The 20,164-nt window shown below is 59.3% G+C and overlaps 2 protein-coding genes across 5 annotated transcripts in view; both read right to left on the bottom strand.

The window, feature by feature from the left end:
• Positions 1-229: 229 nt before the first annotated feature.
• Positions 230-4,405, bottom strand: LOC127465755 (eukaryotic translation initiation factor 3 subunit K). 2 transcript variants are annotated; one of them, XM_051776283.1, is made up of 8 exons: positions 4,286-4,405; positions 3,704-3,802; positions 3,040-3,160; positions 2,335-2,409; positions 2,170-2,236; positions 1,411-1,488; positions 892-1,017; positions 230-318 (listed from the first exon to the last, which is right to left on the bottom strand). In XM_051776283.1, the coding sequence occupies exons 1-8, from the start codon at positions 4,342-4,344 to the stop codon at positions 287-289; spliced, it is 657 nt and encodes a 218-aa protein (XP_051632243.1). In that variant the 5' UTR covers positions 4,345-4,405; the 3' UTR covers positions 230-286. The 2 variants fall into 2 exon arrangements, with proteins under 2 accessions (XP_051632243.1, XP_051632244.1); XM_051776284.1 differs by lacking the exons at positions 230-318; positions 892-1,017 and adding an exon at positions 1,035-1,153.
• Positions 4,406-4,913: 508 nt separating this feature from the next.
• LOC127465752 (alpha-actinin-4) overlaps positions 4,914-20,164 on the bottom strand; it is a 38,631-nt gene continuing 23,380 nt past the window's right edge. Inside the window, exons 9-22 of one of the 3 annotated variants that reach the window (XR_007902382.1) lie at positions 19,473-19,565; positions 17,686-17,916; positions 15,967-16,114; positions 14,652-14,802; positions 13,875-13,983; positions 13,071-13,211; positions 12,290-12,472; positions 11,094-11,228; positions 9,924-10,103; positions 8,779-8,925; positions 8,209-8,289; positions 6,877-7,035; positions 5,331-6,097; positions 4,914-5,295 (exon numbers count right to left, since the gene is read on the bottom strand). Coding sequence is in view for 2 of the 3 variants with exons in the window: in XM_051776281.1 (XP_051632241.1) it covers positions 5,939-6,097; positions 6,877-7,035; positions 7,494-7,556; positions 8,209-8,289; positions 8,779-8,925; positions 9,924-10,103; positions 11,094-11,228; positions 12,290-12,472; positions 13,071-13,211; positions 13,875-13,983; positions 14,652-14,802; positions 15,967-16,114; positions 17,686-17,916; positions 19,473-19,565 (1,980 nt within the window). In the remaining variant the exon portion in view is untranslated. Of the gene's footprint in view, positions 6,098-6,876; positions 7,036-7,493; positions 7,557-8,208; positions 8,290-8,778; positions 8,926-9,923; positions 10,104-11,093; positions 11,229-12,289; positions 12,473-13,070; positions 13,212-13,874; positions 13,984-14,651; positions 14,803-15,966; positions 16,115-17,685; positions 17,917-19,472; positions 19,566-20,164 lie in introns of all 3 variants that reach the window. The other 2 variants (XM_051776281.1, XM_051776280.1) reach the window with 2 other exon arrangements.

The raw sequence follows: 20,164 nt of genomic DNA, 5'->3' as shown, positions 1-20,164 counted from the left end.
CCGGAGAACACCTGTGCCAGGGACACCTGTGGGGCACTCGAGGGCACCTGCGGACCCCCCAGAACCCCCCAAAACGCCCCAAATAAACTCGATTTTGGAAAAGAGGAGCCATTGGTTGGTCGCTCGGTGGGCGTGGCCACCCCGTATATGGGCCCTGAGTGGGCGTGGCTGAGTGGGCGTGGTCTGGGGACCCCCCAAATTCCAGAGTCCCCCAAATTCCAGAGCCCTTACTGGGAATTCCTTTATTGGTTAAACTGGGGGGGGGGTTGATGGTTTTTTGGGGGGCTCAGAGTGAGGACGCCATGATGCTCGACACACCTGGGGGGGACAGGGCAGGTGAGGGGGGGGCCAGGACCCCCCAAAACCACCCCTAACCCCCTCCAGGACCCCCCAAAACCACCCCAAACCCCTCCAGGACCCCCTAAAAAATCCCCAAACCCCTCCAGGACCTCCAGGATGAACCCAAATCCCCCTCCAGGACACCCCAAAACCACCCCAAACCCCCTCCAGGACCCCCCAAAGCCCCCTCCAGGACCCCCAGGATGTGCCCAAATCCCTTGCAGGACCCCCTAAAAAATCCCCAAACCCCCTCAGGACCCCCCAAACCCCGTCCAGGACCCCCAGGATGTGCCCAAATCCCCTCCAGGACCCCCCAAACCCCTCCAGGACCCCCTAAAAAAATTCCCAAAACCCCTCCAGGACCCCCAGGATGGACCCAAATCCCTTCCAGCACCCCTCAAAACCACCCCAAACTCCCCAAGGACCCCCAGGATGAACCCAAATCTCTTCCAACCCCCCCCAAAACCACCCCAAATCCCTTCCAGGTCCCCCCAAAACCCTTCCAGGCCCCCCCCAAAAATCCCCCAGCCCCCCCCGAAGCCCCCAACCCACTGTCGAAGTCGATCTTCTCCACGATGTTCTTGGGTTTGATGTTTTCCTCCTGGTTGGAGATGAGGATCCTCCCGGGCTCGGGCTCCGTCCACCCGTATTTGCTCATCCAGACCCTCAGCTGGGACTCTGGGGGGGCAAAAAGGGGGGTCTGGGGGGGCTCAGGGACCCCCAAAACCCCTCCAAACCCCTGGTGTGTCCCCAACACCCCCTAAAATCCCCCCAAATCCCCCATATTTGCTCATCCAGACCCTCAGCTGCGACTCTGGGGGGGCAAAAAGGGGGGTCTGGGGGGGCTCAGGGACCCCCAAAAAGCCCCCCAGTGCCCCTGGGAATCTTCTAAGCCCCCCCAAACCCACTCCAGGACCCCCAAGCCCCCTCTAGGACCCCCCAACTTTCTCTAGGACCCTCTAAACCCCCTACAGGATCCCCCAAACCCCCTCCAGGAACCCCAAACCTCCTCCAGGACCCCCAAACCCCCTCCAGGTCCCTATAAACCCCCTCCAGGACCCCCAAACCCACCTGAGAGGTCCCCCAGCATCTCGGCGAGCAGCCAGCGGTCGATGTGCTGGTAGGTGATTCCCACCACGTGGCAAATGACTGCGGGGGGACCCCCAGGCTGTCACAGACCCTTTTCCCCTCACATTTCCCACCATTTTCCCCTCACGTTTCCCTCCATTTTCCCCTCACATTTCTGCCATTTTCCCCTCACATTTCCTGCCCTTTTCCCCTCACATTTCCCACCCTTTTCCCTTCACATTTCCCACCATTTTCCCCTCACATTTCCTCCCATTTTCCCCTCACATTTCCCACCCTTTCCCCCTCACGTTTCCCCCCCTTTTCCCCTCACATTTCCCACCCTTTTCCCCTCATGTTTCCCCCCTTTCCCCCTCACATTTCCCGCCCTTTTCCCCTCACATTTCCCACCCTTTCCCCCTCACATTTCCCACCCTTTCCCCCTCACGTTTCCCCCCCTTTCCCCCTCACATTTCCCGCCCTTTTCCCCTCACATTTCCCACCCTTTTCCCCTCATGTTTCCCCCCTTTCCCCCTCACATTTCCCGCCCTTTTCCCCTCATGTTTCCCCCCTTTCCCCCTCACATTTCCCACCATTTTCCCCTCACATTTCCTCCCATTTTCCCCTCACATTTCCCACCCTTTCCCCCTCACGTTTCCCCCCCTTTTCCCCTCACATTTCCCTCCCTTTTCCCCTCACGTTCCCGCCCTTTCCCCCTCATGTTTCCCCCCTTTTCCCCTCACATTTCCCCCCTTTTCCCCTCACATTTCCTGACGGAGTCCTCGAAGCCCGTGATCCCTTCCAGCAGCTCCATGTTCTCATCCAGCGCTTGCTGCCGGAATTCCGAGGGGTTTAGGGTTGTGGTCCCCCCTTATTTCCAGGAATTTTGGGGACCCCCCAGCCCCGATTTTGGGGGGTGTGGGGACTCACCCAGAAGGACTGGAAGTGGCAGGTCTCCAGCAGCTCCCCCAGGTACAGGATCTGCCGGATGGGACGTTCCTCTTGCTGCAGTTTTTGGGGGGATTAAGGAAAAATTGGGGGAAAAAAAGGAGTGCCTTCTCCCCCCCAACTGTAGCCCAAAAATCAGCCCTTTCCCCCCCCATCCCAGATCCCAAAATCCAGGGGTCTTTGGGGGGGGGTTTGGAGGGGTAGAGGGTTTGGAGGGTCCTGGGGAGGGATTTGGGGGGTCATGGGAAAGGTTTGAAGGGTCCTGGAGGGGATTTTGGGGGTCCTGGGAAGGGTTTGAAGGGTCCTGAGAAGATTTTGGGGGGTTTGGAGGGTCCTGGAAAAGATTTGAAGGGTCCTGGAGGGGATTTGGGGGGTCCTGGGGAGATTTTGGAGAGACCTGAGAGGATCTGGGGGGCTTTGGAGTGTCCTGGAGGGGATTTGGGGGGTCCTGGGAAGGGTCTGAAGGGTCCTGGGGAGGTTTTGGAGGAATCTGAGAGGATTTTGGGGGGCATTGGAGGGTCCTGGGGAGGGATTTGAGGGGTCCTGGTGGTATGGAGGGGGGAACTGGGAGGAAACCCTGGGCTGGGAATTCCCGATGGAATGTGGGGAGGGGGTTTCCCTGTGGAATTCCAGGGTTTCCCTGTGGAATTCCAGGGTTTCCCTGTGGAATTCCGGCCGCAGGGATACGTGGGCCTGGTCGATCATGCACTTGCAGAGGGTGAAGTCGGTGTGGGGCAGGTTGGTGAGGGCCTTGAGCAGGATCTGGGCCGTCACCCCCGTCTGGAAGAAGGCCGGGTTGAACTGGTACCTGGGGGGGAAACAAGGTGAGGGGGCTGGGGGGGATCAGGGGACCCCCAAACCCCCCTGGGCAGTCACAGGGACCCCCAAACCCCCCTGGGGCACTCCCAGCTTGGAGGGTTAATGATTGCCCCCCTTTTCCCCCTCACGTTTCCCTCCATTTTGCCCCCTCATGTTTCCTGCCCTTTTCCCCCCCCTTTTCCCCTCACATTTCCCCCCCTTTTCCCCACACATTTCCTTCCCATTTCCCACCCTTTCCCCTCACATTTCCCACCCTTTCCCCTCACATTTCCTCCCCTTTTCCCCTCACATTTCCCACCATTTTCCTCTCGCATTTCCCCCTCATTTTCCCCTCACATTTCCCACCTTTCCCCCTCACATTTCCCCCCCTTTCCCCCTCACATTTCCCCCCCTTTCCCCCTCACATTTCCCACCCTTTCCCCCTCACATTTCCCTCCCTTTTCCCCTCACATTTCCCCCCCTTTCCCCCTCACATTTCCCACCCTTTCCCCTCACGTTCCCCACCCTCTCCCCGACCCCCCCGGGCACTCACAGCTTCAGCACGGCCAGGTTGGCCTCCAGGTCGTAGGCGTTCTCCTTGGCCTGGGTCTCCACGTAGCGCTCCAGGGTGGCCAAGTTCTCGGGGTTGTACCTGGGCAGGGGAGGGGGGATGCTGGGACACATCTGAGACCCCCCCAGTCCCTCCCAGTATCCCCCAGTCCCTCCCACTCCCCTTCCAGTCCCTCCTCAGTGTCTCCCAGTTCCTCCCAGTGTTCCCCAGTGCCCCCCCAAATCCCGTTCCAGGGACCCCCAGACCACCCCAATGCCCCTCCGGTGCCCCCCAAACCCCTCCCAGTGCCTTCCAGTCCTCTCCCATTCCCCCCAAACCCCTCCCAGTGCCTTCCAGTCCTCTCCCATTCCCCCCCAAACCCTTCCCAGTTCCCCCAGTCCTCTCCCATTCCCCCCCAAACCCTTCCCAGTTCCCCCAGTCCTCTCCCATTCCCCCCCAAACCCCTCCCAGTGCCCCCAGTCCTCTCCCATTCCCCCCCAAACCCCTCCCAGTGCCACCCAGTCCCTCCCACTCCCCTTCCAGTCCCTCCCAGTGCCGCCCAGCTCCTCCCAGTGCCCCCCGTACCGGTCGATGCCCCGCAGCAGTTTCCCCACGTTCGCTCTCATCTGCTCGAACAGCGCCATCTTGGCCGCCTCTCCCGGAAGTGACGTCACATCCACTTCCGCCCCATCGCGGGACGGCCCGGGCTCCATGGCCCCACCCGCCGCACTAGACCACGCCCCTCTATTTGCATAAGACACGCCCCCGTGTGCAGATCACGCCCCCTCGTTCTGACCACGCCCCTCCCAGTCCCGGAGTGGGACAAACTGGGGCGAACTGGGACGAACTGGGGCCGAGCCGCGGCCGCGCTGGGGGAAGAAAGTGTGAGGGAGTCGTGCTGGGAGGGACTGGGAGGGACAAGGATAGTGCTGGGAGGGACTGGGACAAACTGGGATTGTACTGGATCATACTGGGATTGTACCAGAACGGACTGGGACGAACTGGGATTGTACTGGATAGTACTGGGATTGTACCAGAACGGACTGGGACAAACTGGGATTGTACTGGATTATACTGGGATTGTACCAGAACAGACTGGGACAAACTGGGATCGTACTGGATTGAAAAACACAAGAAAAAAGGGAGAAAAATGGTAGAAAAAAAAAGGCAGAAAAACAGCAGGTGGGGTAAAAAACCTCCAAGATTCCAGGGATTTTTCCAGCAATATTTTAATTACAGGACAAAGAAGCCGCTACGTGAATATATATTTATATAATAAATCCGTAAAGTTATAAAGGAAATCGGAAATTTCTGCTTCCCGTTAAAATTTCCAGGATCAGGCGCTTTATTAGGTGGATTCTCCTTAATTTTCCTTGTTTTCCTCCTTAATTCTCCTCCTCTTTCATATTTCTCTTTATTTCTCCACAGTTCTCCTCATTTTCCTCTTCTCTATTCATCATTATTTTCCCATTTTGTCCGTATTCCTCCACGGTTTTCCTCATTTCCCTCTCAATTTTTTCCACACTCCTCGACATTTTTTCCCTCGTTTCTAATTTTCCTCATTTTGCCTCATTTTTTCTCCGCTTTTTTCCTCACTTTTGCCTCATTTTTTCTCCGCTTTTTTCCTCACTTTTGCCTCGCGTTTTTCCCCTGATTTTTCTCCTAATTTCTCCGCATTCCTCTCCTCATTTTCTCCTCATTTCTCCCCCCGTAATCCCGCTGCTTTCCCCTTGTTTTCTTTTTTTTTTGTGTGTGTGTTTTTTTTTTGGGGGTTTTGTTTTTTTTTTGGTCCACAAAACGCTGCTCCGAGGTGGGAATGTGAGTGAAAAAAAAAACAAACAAACAAACAAAAAACCTACAAAAAAAAACCACCCCCCCCCCCCACAAAAATCCCAAATTTTCCCCTCTGGAAAAGCCATAAATTACCGTGGGGAAGGTGTGGGGTGTGAGGGGGGGGAAGGAGCCCTCGGGGGGCCGCGCCGCTGATCCCGCCAAAAATAACCGGAATTTCTCTCTCTCTCTGTCTCTCTCTTACATTACCAAAAATAACCATTTTTGGGCGCTCCCAAGGCCCCGCGGGAGCCAAAATTCCACACACGCACCGCCCGAGGGGAAGTGGGAATCGCATCCCGAAATATCCCAAAGATCAATCAACTGTTTGCATAGTAGGAGGCGGAGGGGGGGGACACGGGAGGATCCCGCGGGATCCCGGGGGGGGATCCGGGGGGAAGGATCCGGTCAGAGGTCGCTCTCCCCGTAGAGGGCGGTGGAGAAGGATTTGTAGTCCAGGGCGCCCGGGATGGCGTCGGGGCCGGGGTAGGGCGCCATGCGGGCGATGCAGTACTCGGCCTGCGCCGCCGGCAGCTCCCGCCGCAGCTCGGCCGCCGTGATGTAGTTCTGGGAACGGACGGGGAAGTGGGAACGGGGACGGGAAAGGGGGGGAGAAAACGGGGGGGGAAACGGCCCCCGGAGTCACCGATCCCGCCATTTTCCCCTCACGTCTCCCGCCATTTTGTCCCCTCACATTTCCCGCCCTTTTACCCTCACATTTCCCGCCCTTTTACCCTCACATTTCCCACCTTTTCCCCTCACATTTCCCACCATTTTCCCCTCATGTTTCCCACCATTTTCCCCTCGTGTTTCCCACCATTTTCCCCTCATGTCTCCCCCCCTTTTCCCCTCACATTTGCCACCCTGTTCCCCTCACATTTCCCGCCATTTTCCCCGCATATTTCCCGCCCTTCTCCCCTCACGTTTCCCACCCTTTCCCCCTCATATTTGCCACCCTTTCCTCTCACATTTTCCACCCTTTTCCCCTCACATTTCCTGCCCTTTTCCCCTTCTCATTTCCCACCCTTTTCCCTTCACATTTCCCACCCTTTTCCCCTCACATTTCCCACCATTTCCCCCTCACGTCTCCCGCCCTTTTCCCCCTCACATTTCCCACCTTTTCCCCCTCACATTTCCCACCCTTTTCCCCTCACATTTCCCTCCATTTTCCCCTCACATTTCCTGCCCTTTTTTCCTCACACTTCCCACCATTTTCCCCTCACATTTCCCACCCTTTTCCCCTCACATTTCCCACCATTTTCCCCTCACGTTTCCCACCCGGCCCCAGAATTCCCAAATCCCACCGTGGCGTCCCCAAACCCGCCGGCGTTCCCGTTTTTCCTCACCTTGTCCCCGGCCAGGACCCGGAAGCTGTTGATGACCTGCTCCGCCGTGTCCGTGTCCGTCGTCTCCCGGGACATGAAGTCGATGAAGGCCTGGAATGTCACGCTCCCGCTGCCGTTGGGATCCACCACGGCCATGATCCGCTGGAATTCCGCGTCACCCTGAGGGGGGAGCGCCGCGGTCGGGAATTCCGGGGCTTTTCCCGGGAATTCCGCGGCTTTTCCTGCTCATTTCGGAGCTTTTCCTGCTCATTTCCGAGCTTTTCCTGCCCATTTCAGAGCTTCTCCTGGGATTTTTCAGAGCTTTTCCCGGGATTCCCGGTGCTTCTCCCACCAATTCTGGAGCTCCTCCGGGAATTCCACAGCTTTCCCAAAAATCCCGGATATTCCCCAGGAAATTCCAGAGCTTTCTCAGGAATTCCGGAGCTTTCCAAGGGATTCCAGAGCTTTTTTTTCCCCCCCCCGGGGATTCTGGAGCTTTTCCGGGACATGCAGAGCTTTTCCAAGGTTCCGGCGCGTTCCCAGCCCCCTCCTGCCCTCCCCCCCTCCCCCAAAAAACGGGAAAAAAAGGCGGAAAAGGGTGAAAAAAAAGTTGGAAAAGGTGGAAAAAGGAGCGTTACCAGCCTGGATCCCGCGGGGCCCAGGAGGGCACGGAAGTCCTTGGAGTCCGTGCGGCGCTTCGGCTGCGGGAGGAGGAGGAGGAGGAGGAGGAGGGAGAGGAAGAGGAAGAGGAAGAGGAAGAGAAGAAGCAGAAAATCCGTTAGAGGAGGAAACCGGCCCGGAAATGGGGAGGAAGAGGAGGAAGGAAAGGGAAGGAAAGGAAAGGAGGGAGGAAGAGGAGAAAGGAAAGGGAAGGAAAGGAAAGGAGGGAGGAAGAGGAGAAGGAAGGGAAGGAAAGGAAAGGAGGGAGGAAGAGGAGAAAGGAAAGGGAAGGAAAGGAAAGGAAAGGAGGGAGGAAGAGGAGGAAGGAAAGGGAAGGAAAGGAAAGGAAAGGAAAGGAAAGGAAAGGAAAGGAAAGGAAAGGAAAGGAAAGGAAAGGAAAGGAAAGGAAAGGAAAGGAAAGGAAAGGAAAGGAAAGGAAAGGAAAGGAAAGGAAAGGGGAAGAGGAGAAGGAAGGAGGAGGAGAAGGAGGAGAACAAGGAAGAGGAAGGGAGGAGGAGGAGGAGGAGAAAGAGCAGGAGGGAGGGAAAGGGAAGGGATCCATCCGAGGAGGAAATGGCTGGAGGAGCGGGAAGAGGAGCCGGAAGGGGAGGAAGAGCCGTGGGAAGAAGAAGAAGAGGAAGAGGAGGAGGAAGAGGAGGAGGAGGAGGAAGAGGAGGAGGAAGAGGGCAATACCTGCCGGTCGTTCTCGACGTCGTAGCCCAGACTGATCAAACAGGCCTTGAACTCCTCCGGGCCCAGGGACCCCCCGTGGTCCTGGAAAACAGGGAAAAGAGGGAAAAATGGAGCAGATGAGGGGAAAAATGGAAAAAATGGGGAAAAACGGGGGGACAGGGGGGAAAAACGGGGGGAAATGAGGGAAACCAGGAGGAAATTCCCACATTCTGAGGTGGGAAATGGGGAAAAAACAAGAAAAACAGGGAAATGGGAAAATTGGGGGGGAAATGGGGGGGGGAAGGAAGAAAAAAATGAGGGAAACCAGGAGGAAATTCCCACGTTCCGAGGTGGGAAATGGGGAAAAACCAAGAAAAACGGGGAAATGGGAAAATTGGGGGGAGGGAAGAAAAAAAAATGAGGGAAACCAGGAGGAAATTCCCACGTTTCGAGGTGGGAACAACCCCGTGGGGATCTGGGGTGTCACCCGCAGATCCATGAGGGATCCCCGTGATCCCAATAAATCCCTGGGGTTCCTGGGATCCCCCCTGACCCCTGGGACCCCCCTGGGTCCCCCCCTGGATCCCAAACCTTGTCGAAGTGGTTGAAGGAGGCCCGGAATTCCTGCATCTGCTCCTGGCTGATGCCTTTGGCGTCGCGGGTCAGGATCTGGTTTTCCACCTCGTTGATGGTGCGGGCGATCGTCGTCAGCAGCTGCTCCCACCCCACCCGGAGGTGCTGGAAAATCCCACGGGAATGGTGGGAATCAGGGATGGCCCCGCCCCCGGGAGGGGATCTGGTACCCCCGGGATCCCTCCCTGACCCTTCCCGGACCCTTGGGGAGACCAAATCACAGTGGGATGATCCCAAATCCTGGTGGGATGACCCCAGATCCCGGTGGAATGATCCCAGATCCTGGTGGGATGATCCCAGATCCCAGTGGGATACTCCTAGATCCTGGTGGGATGATCCCAGATCCCGGTGGGATGACCCCAGATCCCGGTGGGATGATCTCAGATCCCGGTGGGATGATCTCAGATCCCGGTGGGATGTTCCCAGATCCCTTTGGATTTGGGATGTTCCCAACTCCCACCTCCATGGTGTAGTTGGAGTGCTGGTTGTCGAAGATCAGGGGCCTCCTGCCCATCCCAGGATCCCTCCCTGCCTGTTCCCATCCCCTCAATGACCCCAGACCCCTGTGGGATGTTCCCAGACCCCTGTGGGATGCTCCCAGATCCCTGTGGGATGCTCCCAGACCCCTGTGGGATGCTCCCAGACCCCTGTGGGATGTTCCCAGACCCCTGTGGGATGCTCCAAGACTCCAATTCCCACCTCCATTGTGTAGTTGCAGTGCTGGTTGTCGAAGATCAGGGGCCTCCTGCCCCTCCCAGGATCCCTCCAGGATCCCTCCCTGCCCGTTCCCTGCCCCTCAATGACCCCAGACCCCTGTGGGATGCTCCCAGACCCCTGTGGGATGCTCCCAGACCCCTGTGGGATGTTCCCAGATCCCTTTGGATTTGGGATGTTCCCAGTTCCCACCTCCATGGTGTAGTTGGAGTGCTGGTTGTCGAAGATCAGGGGCCTCCTGCCCATCCCAGGATCCCTCCCTGCCCGTTCCCTGCCCCTCAATGACCCCAGACCCCTGTGGGATGTTCCCAGATCCCTGTGGGATGATCCCAGACCCCTGTGGGATGCTCCCAGACCCCTGTGGGATGCTCCAAGATCCCAGTTCCCACCTCCATGGTGTAGTTGGAGTGCTGGTTGTCGAAGATCAGGGCCTCCTGCACGAGCTGGTGCTGCTGCTCCAGGAGCTCCAGGTTGGGTTTGTACTCCACGATGTTCTCCTCGTACTCCTTCAGGTGGTTCAGCTGGTCCTCCAGGGTCCCGTTCATCTCGATGGAGATCCGCCCGATTTCCTGGGAAAAGGCGCCGCTCCAGCCCCGGATCCGGGAGAACGCGGGCACGGAACGTTCCGGGGCCGGTCCCGCCATTCCCGGCTTTCCCAGGGCCCAGAATTCCATCCCAGTTTTCCAGGAGAACATCAGGACATCGGTGACCGACACATCCAACCCCTTCCCAACCCTTTTTGACCCGGGATAACTCGGGTACGGAACGTTCCGGGGCCGGTTCCGCCATTCCCAGCTTTCCCAGAGCCCAGAATTCCATCCCAGTTTTCCAGGAGAACACCAGGACATCGGTGATTGACACATCCCAACCCTTTTTGACCTGGGATAACTTGGGTACGGAACGTTCCGGGGCCGGTTCCGCCATTCCCGGCTTTCCCAGAGCCCAGAATTCCATCCCAGTTTTCCAGATGAGTGATTGACACATCCAACCCCTTCCCAACCCTTTTTGACCCAGGATAACTTTGGACATGGCCTATCCTGGGGCTGATTCCACCATTCCCGGCTTTCCCAGAGCCCAGAATTCCATCCCAGTTTTCCAGGAGAACACCAGGACATCGGTGACCGACACATCCAACCCCTTCCCAACCCTTTTTGACCCGGGATAACGTCGAACACGGCCCATCCTGGGGCCAATTCCACCATTCCCAGCTTTCCCAGGGCCCAGAATTCCATCCCAGTTTTCCAGGAGAACACCCGGACATCAGTGACCGACACATCCAACCCCTTCCCAACCCTTTTTGACCCGGGATAACGTCGAACACGGCCCATCCTGGGGCCAATTCCACCATTCCCAGCTTTCCCAGGGCCCAGAATTCCATCCCAGTTTTCCAGGAGAACACCCGGACATCAGTGACCGACACATCCAACCCCTTCCCAACCCTTTTTGACCCGGGATAACGTGGGACACGACCCATCCCGGGGCCAATTCCACCATTCCCGGCTTTCCCAGCCCCCGGATCCCGTTGGATCCCGTTGGATCCCGCGGGGCTGATCCCTCACCTCCATCTTGGTCTGGATCCAGGGCCCCACCCTGTTGGCCTGGCTCCCGAACTGCCTCCGGAGGTGCTCGTTGGAATTCTGCCGGCTCTGCTCCTCCTGCAGCGCCTGGTCCCGCTTGGGAACCAACTGCTGCACCTGGAACACGGAAAACAGGGGGAAAAAACCGTGGAAAACCGGGAAAAACCACGGGGAAAACCACACTGGGAAGTCCCTGAGGGAAAACAGGGATGGGGTGGGGGAAAGGCAAGGGAAAACCGGCCGGGAAAAAGCGGGAAGGGGTCGGGAAAGCGGGAGGGAAAAGCAGGATGGGGTTGGGAAACTCCGGGGGTTTCCAAGCGGAGGGACTTGGGAGGGAATTTGGGAAGGGGTTTGGGGATGGAGGGGTTTGGAGATGGAGGGGGTTGGGGATGGAGGGGGTTGGGAGTGGCTTTGGAAAGGGATCCAGGGATGGAGGGGTTTGGGAGCGGATCTGGGAGCAGATTTGGGAACAGAGGGATTTGGGAGCGGATCCAGGAGCAGATTTGGGAAGGGAGGGGTTTGGGAGTAGATTTGGGAATGGAGGGGTTCAGGAGTGGATCCAGGGGCAGATTTGGGAACAGAGGGATTCGGGAGTGGATCCAGGAGCAGTTTTGGGAACGGAGGGGCTCAGGATCAGATCCAGGGGCAGTTTTGGGAACAGAGGGGTTCAGGATCAGATCCAGGAGCAGATTTGGGAACAGAGGGGTTCAGGATCAGATCCAGGAGCAGATTTGGGAACGGAGGGGCTCAGGATCAGATCCAGGGGCAGTTTTGGGAACAGAGGGGTTCAGGATCAGATCCAGGGGCAGTTTTGGGAACAGAGGGGTTCAGGATCAGATCCAGGAGCACATTTGGGAACAGAGGGGTTCAGGATCAGATCCAGGAGCAGATTTGGGAACAGAGGGGTTCAGGATCAGATCCAGGAGCACATTTGGGAACAGAGGGGTTCAGGATCAGATCCAGGAGCAGATTTGGGAACGGAGGGGTTCAGGATCAGATCCAGGGGCAGATTTGGGAATGGATCCAGGGGCAGTTTTGGGAACAGAGGGGTTCGGGATCAGATCCAGGAGCACATTTGGGAACGGAGGGATTCAGGATCAGATCCAGGGTCAGTTTTGGGGCCGGCTGAGGGCGGGAGGGCTCTGGGCATTCCCGCAGTCCCCTCCCGGCGCCCGCACCCGCTCCCACTTGGCGTTGATGAGCTGGGGGGTGACGGAGGTGTAGGGGTTGCCGGCGGGCAGCTGGATGCCGTGCAGCTCCGCGATGCGCTGCGCTTCCCGCTGGATGCCCAGGATGGCCTCCCGCTCCCGGTCCGCCTCCGGCAGCGTCGACTTGAACTGGTCGTGGGCGGCGATGAGGCCCTGAGGGGACAGCGGGATCAGCACCGGGAACTGGGAGGGACTGGTACTGGGAACTGGGATTGGCACCGGGAACTGGGAACTGGGAACTGGGAGGGATCGGCACTGGGAACCAGAGCAGGATCAGCACCCGGAACTGGGATCGGCACTGGGAACTGGGATCAGCACTGGGAACTGGGATCGGCACTGGGAACTGGGATCAGCACTGGGAACTGGGATCGGCACTGGGAACTGGGATCGGCACTGGGAACTGGGATCAGCACCGGGAACCAGGGTGGGATCAGCCCCTGAAACCAGGATCAGCACCGGGAACCGACACAGACACGGACCCAGGAATGGCAGGATCAGCACTGGGAGGGATCAGCACCCGGAATTGGGATCAGCACCAGGAACTGGGGCGGGATCAGCCCCTGGAACCGGGATCAGCACCGGGAGCCAGAGTGGGATTAGCACCAGGAACCAGGATCAGCACCGGGAACCGAGGAGGGATCGGCACCCGGAACCGCCACGGACACAGACCCGGGAACAGCACCGGGATCAGCACCGGGAAGGGCCATTTTTTGGGGCCGTTTTGGCCGTTCTGGGGCCGTTTTGCTCCCACCTGGATCTCCTCGATGGTGTGGACGATGAACATGTCCTGCAGGTCCTCCATGGCGCTCTCCATCCAGTTGTTGAAGGGCGCCGCGCGCTTGGCGTACTCCAGGTGCAGCTCGTCGATCGTCTCCAGCTGCTTCTCCGTTTTCTGGGGACGCCACGGGGGCGGGGTCGGGGTCGGGGTTGGGATCGGGGTTGGGATTGGGGTCGGGGTTGGGATTGGGGTCGGGATCAGGGTTGGGATTGGGGTTGGAATTGAGGTTGGGATCGGGGTTGGGATCGGGGTTGGGATCAGGGTTGGGATTGGGGTTGGGATTGGGATCGGGGTCGGGATCGGGGTTGGGACTGGCGTTGGGACTGGGGTTGGGATTGGGGTTGGGATCGGGGTCGGGATCGGGATTGGGGTCGGGATTGGGGTCGGGATTGGGGTCGGGATCGGGGTTGGGATCGGGGTTGGGACTGGGGTTGGGACTGGGGTTGGGATCGGGGTCGGGATCGGAGTCAGGATTGGGGTCGGGATCGGGGTTAGGATCGGGGTCGGGATCAGGGTTGGGATTGGGGTTGGGACTGGGGTTGGGATCGGGGTTGGGATTGGGATCGGGGTCAGGGTCGGGATCGGGGTTGGGATCGGGGTCGGGATCGAGGTTGGGACTGGGGCTGGGGTCGGGGTCGGGATCGGGGTTGGGATCGAGGTTGGGATTGGGGTTGGGATCAGGATTGGGATCGGGGTTGGGATCGGGGTCGGGATCGGGGTTGGGATCGGGGTTGGGGTCCCTCCGGAGGTCCCTCCGACCCAGGGGTCCCCCCTCACCTCCAGGGCGTCCCGGCGGCTGTGGGTGAGGGAGCCCAGCAGGTCCCACTGGTCGCAGATCCGCTGGCACCGCGAGTTCACGCTCGGCGAGTCGTAGTAATCCAGCTCGCTGGGGGGCAGGGGGGGTTTGGGGTCAGTCTGGGGGCATTCTGGGGGGTTTTGGGGTCTCCCAGACTTCAGGAATTGGGAGATGGTCGTGATCTGCTTGGGGGGTGATCTGGGGATAGTTTGGGGTTATTTTGGGGGGTTTTGGGGTCTCCCAAAATGGGAGATGGCCATGATCTGCTTGGGGGGTGATTTGGGGTTATTTTGGGGGGTTTTGGGGTCTCCCATACTTCAGTTATTGGGAGATGGCCACAATCTGCTTGGGGGGTGATTTGGGGATAGTTTGGGGTTATTTGGGGGGGTTTTGGGGTCTCCCAGACTTCAGTTATTGGGAGATGGCCATGATCTGCTCAGGGGTGATTTGGGGACATTTTGGGGTTATTTTGGGGGGGTTTAGGGCTGTTTTGGGGTCTCCCAAAATGGGCGATGGCCGCGATCTGCTCAGGGGGTTATTTGGGGTTATTTTGGGGTGGTTTAGGGCTGTTTTGGGGTCTGCCATACTTGAGCTCCTGGGCGATGGCCGCGATCTGCTCGGGGGGTGATTTGGGGACATTTTGGGGGGTTTTAGGGCTGTTTTGGGGTCTCCCAAAATGGGCGATGGCCGCGATCTGCTCGGGGGGTGATTTGGGGACATTTTGGGGTTATTCTGGGCTGTTTTGGGGCCTGCCATACTTGAGCTCCTGGGCGATGGCCGCGATCTGCTCCACCCGGTCCTGATGCGCCGCCAGGTCGGACTCGAAGGCCTCGTGTTTGCGGAGCAGGGCCCGGACCTGGGCCAGGGAGGCCGAGCCGTAGTCCCGGTCCCTGAGGGCCACCTCCTTACCTGGGCACAGGTGAGAGGGCACCTGAGACCCCTGGGCCCCCTGGGCCACCCCCTGAACCCCCCTGGGCCACCCCCTGAACCCCCTGAGCCACCTCCTTACCTGGGCACAGGTGAGAGGGCACCTGAGACCCCTGAGCCACCCCCTGAACCCCCCTGAGCCACCCCCTTACCTGGGCACAGGTGAGAGGGCACCTGAGACCCCTGAACCCCCTGGGCCACCCCCTGAACCCCCTGTGCCACCCCCTGAACCCCCCTGAGCCCCCTGTGCCACTTCCTTACCTGGGCACAGTTGAGAGGGCACCTGAGACCCCTGAGCCCCCTGGGCCACCCCCTGAACCTCTCTGAGCCCCCTGGGCCACCCCCTGAGCCCCCTGAGCCACCTCCTTACCTGGGCACAGGTGAGAGGGCACCTGAGACCCCTGAGCCCCCTGGGCCACCCCCTGAACCTCTCTGAGCCCCCTGGGCCACCCCCTGAGCCCCCTGAGCCACCTCCTTACCTGGGCACAGGTGAGAGGGCACCTGAGCCCCCTGAGCCCCCTGAGCCACCCCCTGAACCCCCTGTGCCACCCCCTGAACCCCCCTGAGCCACCCCCTGAGCCACCTCCTTACCTGGGCACAGGTGAGAGGGCACCCGAGATCCCTGAACCCCCAAATCCACCCCTGTCCCCCCAAAAACCATCCCCTGTCCCCTCCAACCCCCTCCAAATCCACGCTGCCCTCCAGACCCCCCCAAATCCACCCCCAGCCCCCCCAAATCCACCCCCTGTCCTTCCCAAACTCCCTTAAACCCACCCCAAATCCCCCAAACCCCCCCAAATCCACACTGCCCTCCAGACCCCTCAAATGCACCCCCTGCCCTTCCCAAACTCCCCTAAATCCACCTCAAATCCCCCAAACCCCCCCAAATCCACCCCCTGTCCTTCCCAAACTCCCCTAAACCCCCCCCAAACCCCCCAAACCCCCCCAAATCCACGCTGCCCTCCAGCCCCCCCGAAATGCACCCCCTTGTCCCCCCCCAAATCCACCCCCTGCCCTTCCCAAACTCCCTTAAACCCACCCCAAATCCCCCAACCCCCCCCAAATCCACCCCCTGCCCTTCCCAAACTCCCTCAAACCCCCCCCAAGCCCCCCCAGCCCCCTCCCCAAGCCCCCCCAGCCCGGTACCTTCCGTCCACCCCTCGTGGATCGAGGCCTTCTGCCGGAATTTCTCGGCCAGGTGGTCCAGGCGCTCCAGGCGCCGCAGCTCCGTCAGCAGCCACTCCTCGTGGCCCTTCTCCGCCTGCTCCAGCCGCTGCCAGCCCGCCCCGATGTCCTGGGCACCCCAAAAACGGGGGTCAGGGCGCCCCAAAACCCCCAGACACACCTGAACCCACAGAATCCCACCCAAATCCCACCCTAATCCCACCCAGACAGAGCTGACCCCGCTCCTCGTGGCCCTTCTCCGCCTGCTCCAGCCGCTGCCAGCCCGCCCCGATGTCCTGGGCACCCCAAAAATGGGGTGAGAGGGACCCCAAAACCCCCAGACACACCTGAACCCACAGAATCCCACCCAAATCCCACCCTAATCCCACCCAGACAGAGCTGACCCCGCTCCTCGTGGCCCTTCTCCGCCTGCTCCAGCCGCTGCCAGCCCGCCCCGATGTCCTGGGCACCCCAAAAATGGGGGTCAGGGGGCCCCAAAACCCCCAGATGCACCTGAACCCACAGAATCCCACCCAAATCCCCCCAAATCCCACCTAAATCCCCCCCAGACAGAGCTGACCCCGCTCCTCGTGGCCCTTCTCCAGCCACTGCCAGCCCGCCCCGATGTCCTGGGCACCCCAAAAATGGGGGTCAGGGCACCCCAAAACCCCCAGACACACCTGAGCCCACAGAATCCCACCCAAATCCCACCCTAATCCCACCCAGACAGAGCTGACCCCGCTCCTCGTGGCCCTTCTCCACCTTCTCCAGTCGCTGCCAGCCCACCCCGATGTCCTGGGCACCCCAAAAATGGGGTGAGAGGGACCCCAAAACCCCCAGATGCACCTGAACCCACAGAATCCCACCCAAATCCCACCCAAAGCCCACCCAGACAGAGCTGACCCCATTCCTTGTGTCCTTTCCTCAGTTGCTGCCACCCCGCCCCGATGTCCTTGGGCACCCCAAAAATGGGGGTCAGGGCACCCCAAAACCCCCAGACACACCTAAATCCTCCAGGACCCTCCAAATCCCCCCAGGACCCCCAAATCCCCCCGGACCCACCGAGACCATCCTGCCCTCGGAGGGCATGAAGGCAGGACGGGTTTGTGACATCCTGACAGGGACTTGTCCCCCCAGATCCCCTCTAGGACCCCCTGGGTGCCCCCAAATCCCCTCCAGGACCCCCCAAACCCCCTTTGGGACCCCAGACCCACCGAGACCATCCTGCCCTCGGAGGGCATGAAGGCAGGACGGGTTTGTGACACCCCAACAAGGATTTGCCCCCCAAATCTCCCCCAAATCCCCTCCAGGAACCCCAAACCCCCTTTGGGACCCCCCAAACCCCCTGTGGGACCCCGGACCCACCGAGACCATCCTGCCCTCGGAGGGCATGAACGCTGGGTGGGTTTGGGGTGGTTTAGGAGTGGATTTGCCCCCTAAATCTCCCCCAAATCCCCTCCAGGACCCCCCAAATCCCCCCCAGGACCCCCAAATCCCCCCCAGGCCCCCCCAAACCCCCTGTGGGACCCCGGACCCACCGAGACCATCCTGCCCTCGGAGGGCATGAACGCTGGGCAGGTTTGGGGTGGGTTTGTGACACCCCAACAAGGATTTGCCCCCCAAATCCCCCCCCAAATCCCCTCCAGGACCCCCAAATCCCCCCCAGGCCCCCCCAAACCCCCTTTGGGACCCCGGACCCACCGAGACCATCCTGCCCTCGGAGGGCATGAAGGCTGGGCGGCCGCTGAGGCGCAGTTTGGTCTGGAGGGTGTTGAAGTTGATCTCGAGCTGACACTTCTCCTGCACCTTGGGGGGTTTGTGCACCCGCCGGTACTCCCGGAAATCCTCCAGCTTCTGCTGCATGGCCGGGATGGTCTTCTGGGGGTCCCGGGACTCCAGCCACGGGATGGTGCGCTGGATCCACGCCAGGAGCTGGAAAAACAGGGATTGGGAAGGTGGGAATGGGGTTTGGGAGGGTGGGAACGGGGTTTGGGATGGTGGGAATGGGGTTTGGGATGGTGGGAATGGGGTTTGGGATGGTGGGAATGGGGTTTGGGATGGTCTTCTGAGGGTCCCGGGACTCCAGCCAGGGGATGGTGCGCTGGATCCATGCCAGGAGCTGGAAAAACAGGGATTGGGAAGGTGGGAATGGGGTTTGGGATGGTGGGAATGGGGTTTGGGATGGTCTTCTGGGGGTCCCGGGACTCCAGCCAGAGGATCGTGCGCTGGATCCACGCCAGGAGCTGGGAAAACAGGGATTGGGATCGTGTTCTGAGGGTCCCGGGACTCCAGCCAGGGGATGGTGCGCTGGATCCACGCCAGGAGCTGGAAAAGGGGGATTGGGAAGGTGGGAATGGGGTTTGGGAGGGTGGGAACGGGGTTTGGGAGGGTGGGAATGGGGTTTGGGATCATGTTCTGAGGGTCCCAGGACTCCAGCCACGGGATTGTGTGATGGATCCATGCCAGGAGCTGGAAAAGGGGGATTGGGAAGGTGGGAATGGGGTTTGGGAAGGTGGGAATGGGGTTTGGGAGGGTGGGAATGGGGTTTGGGAGGGTGGGAATGGGGTTGGGATGGTCCCAGGACTCCACAGCCAGGGGATGGTGTGATGGATTCATGTCAGGAGCTGGGAATACAGGGATTGGGAATGTGGGAATGGGGTTGGGATGGTCCCGGGACTCCACAGTCAGGGGATGGTGTGATGGATCCACGCCAGGAGCTGGAAAAAGGGGGATTGGGAATGTGGGAATGGGGATTGGGAATGTAGGAATGGGGTTGGGATGGTCCCAGGACTCCAGCCAGGGGATGGTGTGCTGGATCCACGCCAGGAGCTGGAAAATAGGGATTGGGAAGGTGGGAATGGGGTTTGGGAAGGTGGGAATGGGGTTGGGATGGTGGGAATGGGGTTGGGAAGGTGGGAATGGGGTTTGGGATCATGTTCTGAGGGTCCCGGGACTCCAGCCACGGGATGGTGCGCTGGATCCACGCCAGGAGCTGGGAAAGGGGGATTGGGAAGGTGGGAATGGGGTTGGGAATGTAGGAATGGGGTTGGGATGGTCCCAGGACTCCAGCCAGGGGATGGTGCGCTGGATCCACGCCAGGAGCTGGAAAATAGGGATTGGGAAGGTGGGAATGGGGTTTGGGAAGGTGGGAATGGGGTTGGGATGGTGGGAATGGGGTTTGGGATGGTCTTCTGAGGGTCCCGGGACTCCAGCCAGGGGGTTGTGTGATGGATCCACGCCAGGAGCTGGAAAAGGGGAATTGGGAAGGTGGGAATGGGATTGGGATGGTCCTGGGACTCCAGCCAGGGGTTTTTGGATGTTCAGGGTTTTTTGGGCTGTTTTGGGGTGGTTTTTGGGGTGGTTTTTGGGGTGTTTTTGGGCTCACATCGCTGGCCAGGCGCTCGTAGTCCTCCATGAGGGGATGTTCAGGGTTTTTTGGGCTGTTTTGGGGTGGTTTTGGGGTGTTTTTGGGGTGTTTTTGGGCTCACATCGCTGGCCAGGCGCTCGTAGTCCTCCATGAGATGTTCATTCTCCTGGTTCACGGCCAGAACTTTGCAGATCCTGTTTGCTGCTGTCTCAGCCTGGGCAGGGAAAAGGGAGGGGAAAGGGAGTCAAAATCCAGGGAAATTAGATGAGGAAAAGGAAAGAAAGAGAAAGGAAAGGAGGAGGGAAGGATAAGAGGGAAGAAGGAGGAGGAAAGGGGGAGGAAGGAGGAGGAAAAAGGGGAAAGGGGGAGGGAAGGAGGAGGAAAAAAAGAAGGGAAAGAAAAGGATGAGGGAAAAGGAAGGGAAAAGGGAATTAAAATCCAGGGAAATCCCATGGGAAGAAGGAAAGAAAGAGAAAGGGAAGAAGGAGGGGAAAAGGGGAAGGAAGGAGGAGGAAAAAGGGGAAAGGGGGAGGAAAGGAGGAGGAAAAAAAGAAGGGAAAGAAAAGGATGAGGGAAGTGGGAGGGAAAAGGGAAAGGGAATTAAAATCCAGGGAAATCAGATGAGGAAAAGGAAAGAAAGAGAAAGGAAAGGAGGAGGGAAGGATAAGAGGGAAGAAGGAGGAGGAAAGGGGGAGGAAGGAGGAGGAAAAAGGGGAAAGGGGGAGGAAAGGAAGAGGAAAAAAAGAAGGGAAAGAAAAGGATGAGGGAAAAGGGAATAATAGGAGGAAAAAGGGGAGGGAAAGCAGGAGAAAG

This window comes from Manacus candei, unplaced genomic scaffold (assembly GCF_025592945.1).
Source record: "Manacus candei isolate 608988 ecotype Guabito, Panama unplaced genomic scaffold, ASM2559294v1 h1tg000481l, whole genome shotgun sequence".
Classification (NCBI taxonomy): domain Eukaryota; kingdom Metazoa; phylum Chordata; class Aves; order Passeriformes; family Pipridae; genus Manacus; species Manacus candei.
The sequence above is the reverse complement of the archived record's forward strand: the minus strand, read 5'-3'. Positions and strand labels throughout refer to the sequence as shown.

What these genes read in the sequence shown, in the direction of transcription:
- LOC127465755 (XM_051776283.1), bottom strand. Translation starts at nt 4,344, where the DNA reads ATGGCGCTGTTCGAGCAGATGAGAGCGAACGTGGGGAAACTGCTGCGG. An exon ending in AACCTGGCCGTGCTGAAGCT is followed by an intron (nt 3,161 to 3,703) that starts GTGAGTGCCCGG and finishes TTTCCCCCCCAG; the next exon opens with GTACCAGTTCAACCCGGCCT. An exon ending in GCATGATCGACCAGGCCCAC is followed by an intron (nt 2,410 to 3,039) that starts GTATCCCTGCGG and finishes CAAAAACTGCAG; the next exon opens with CAAGAGGAACGTCCCATCCG.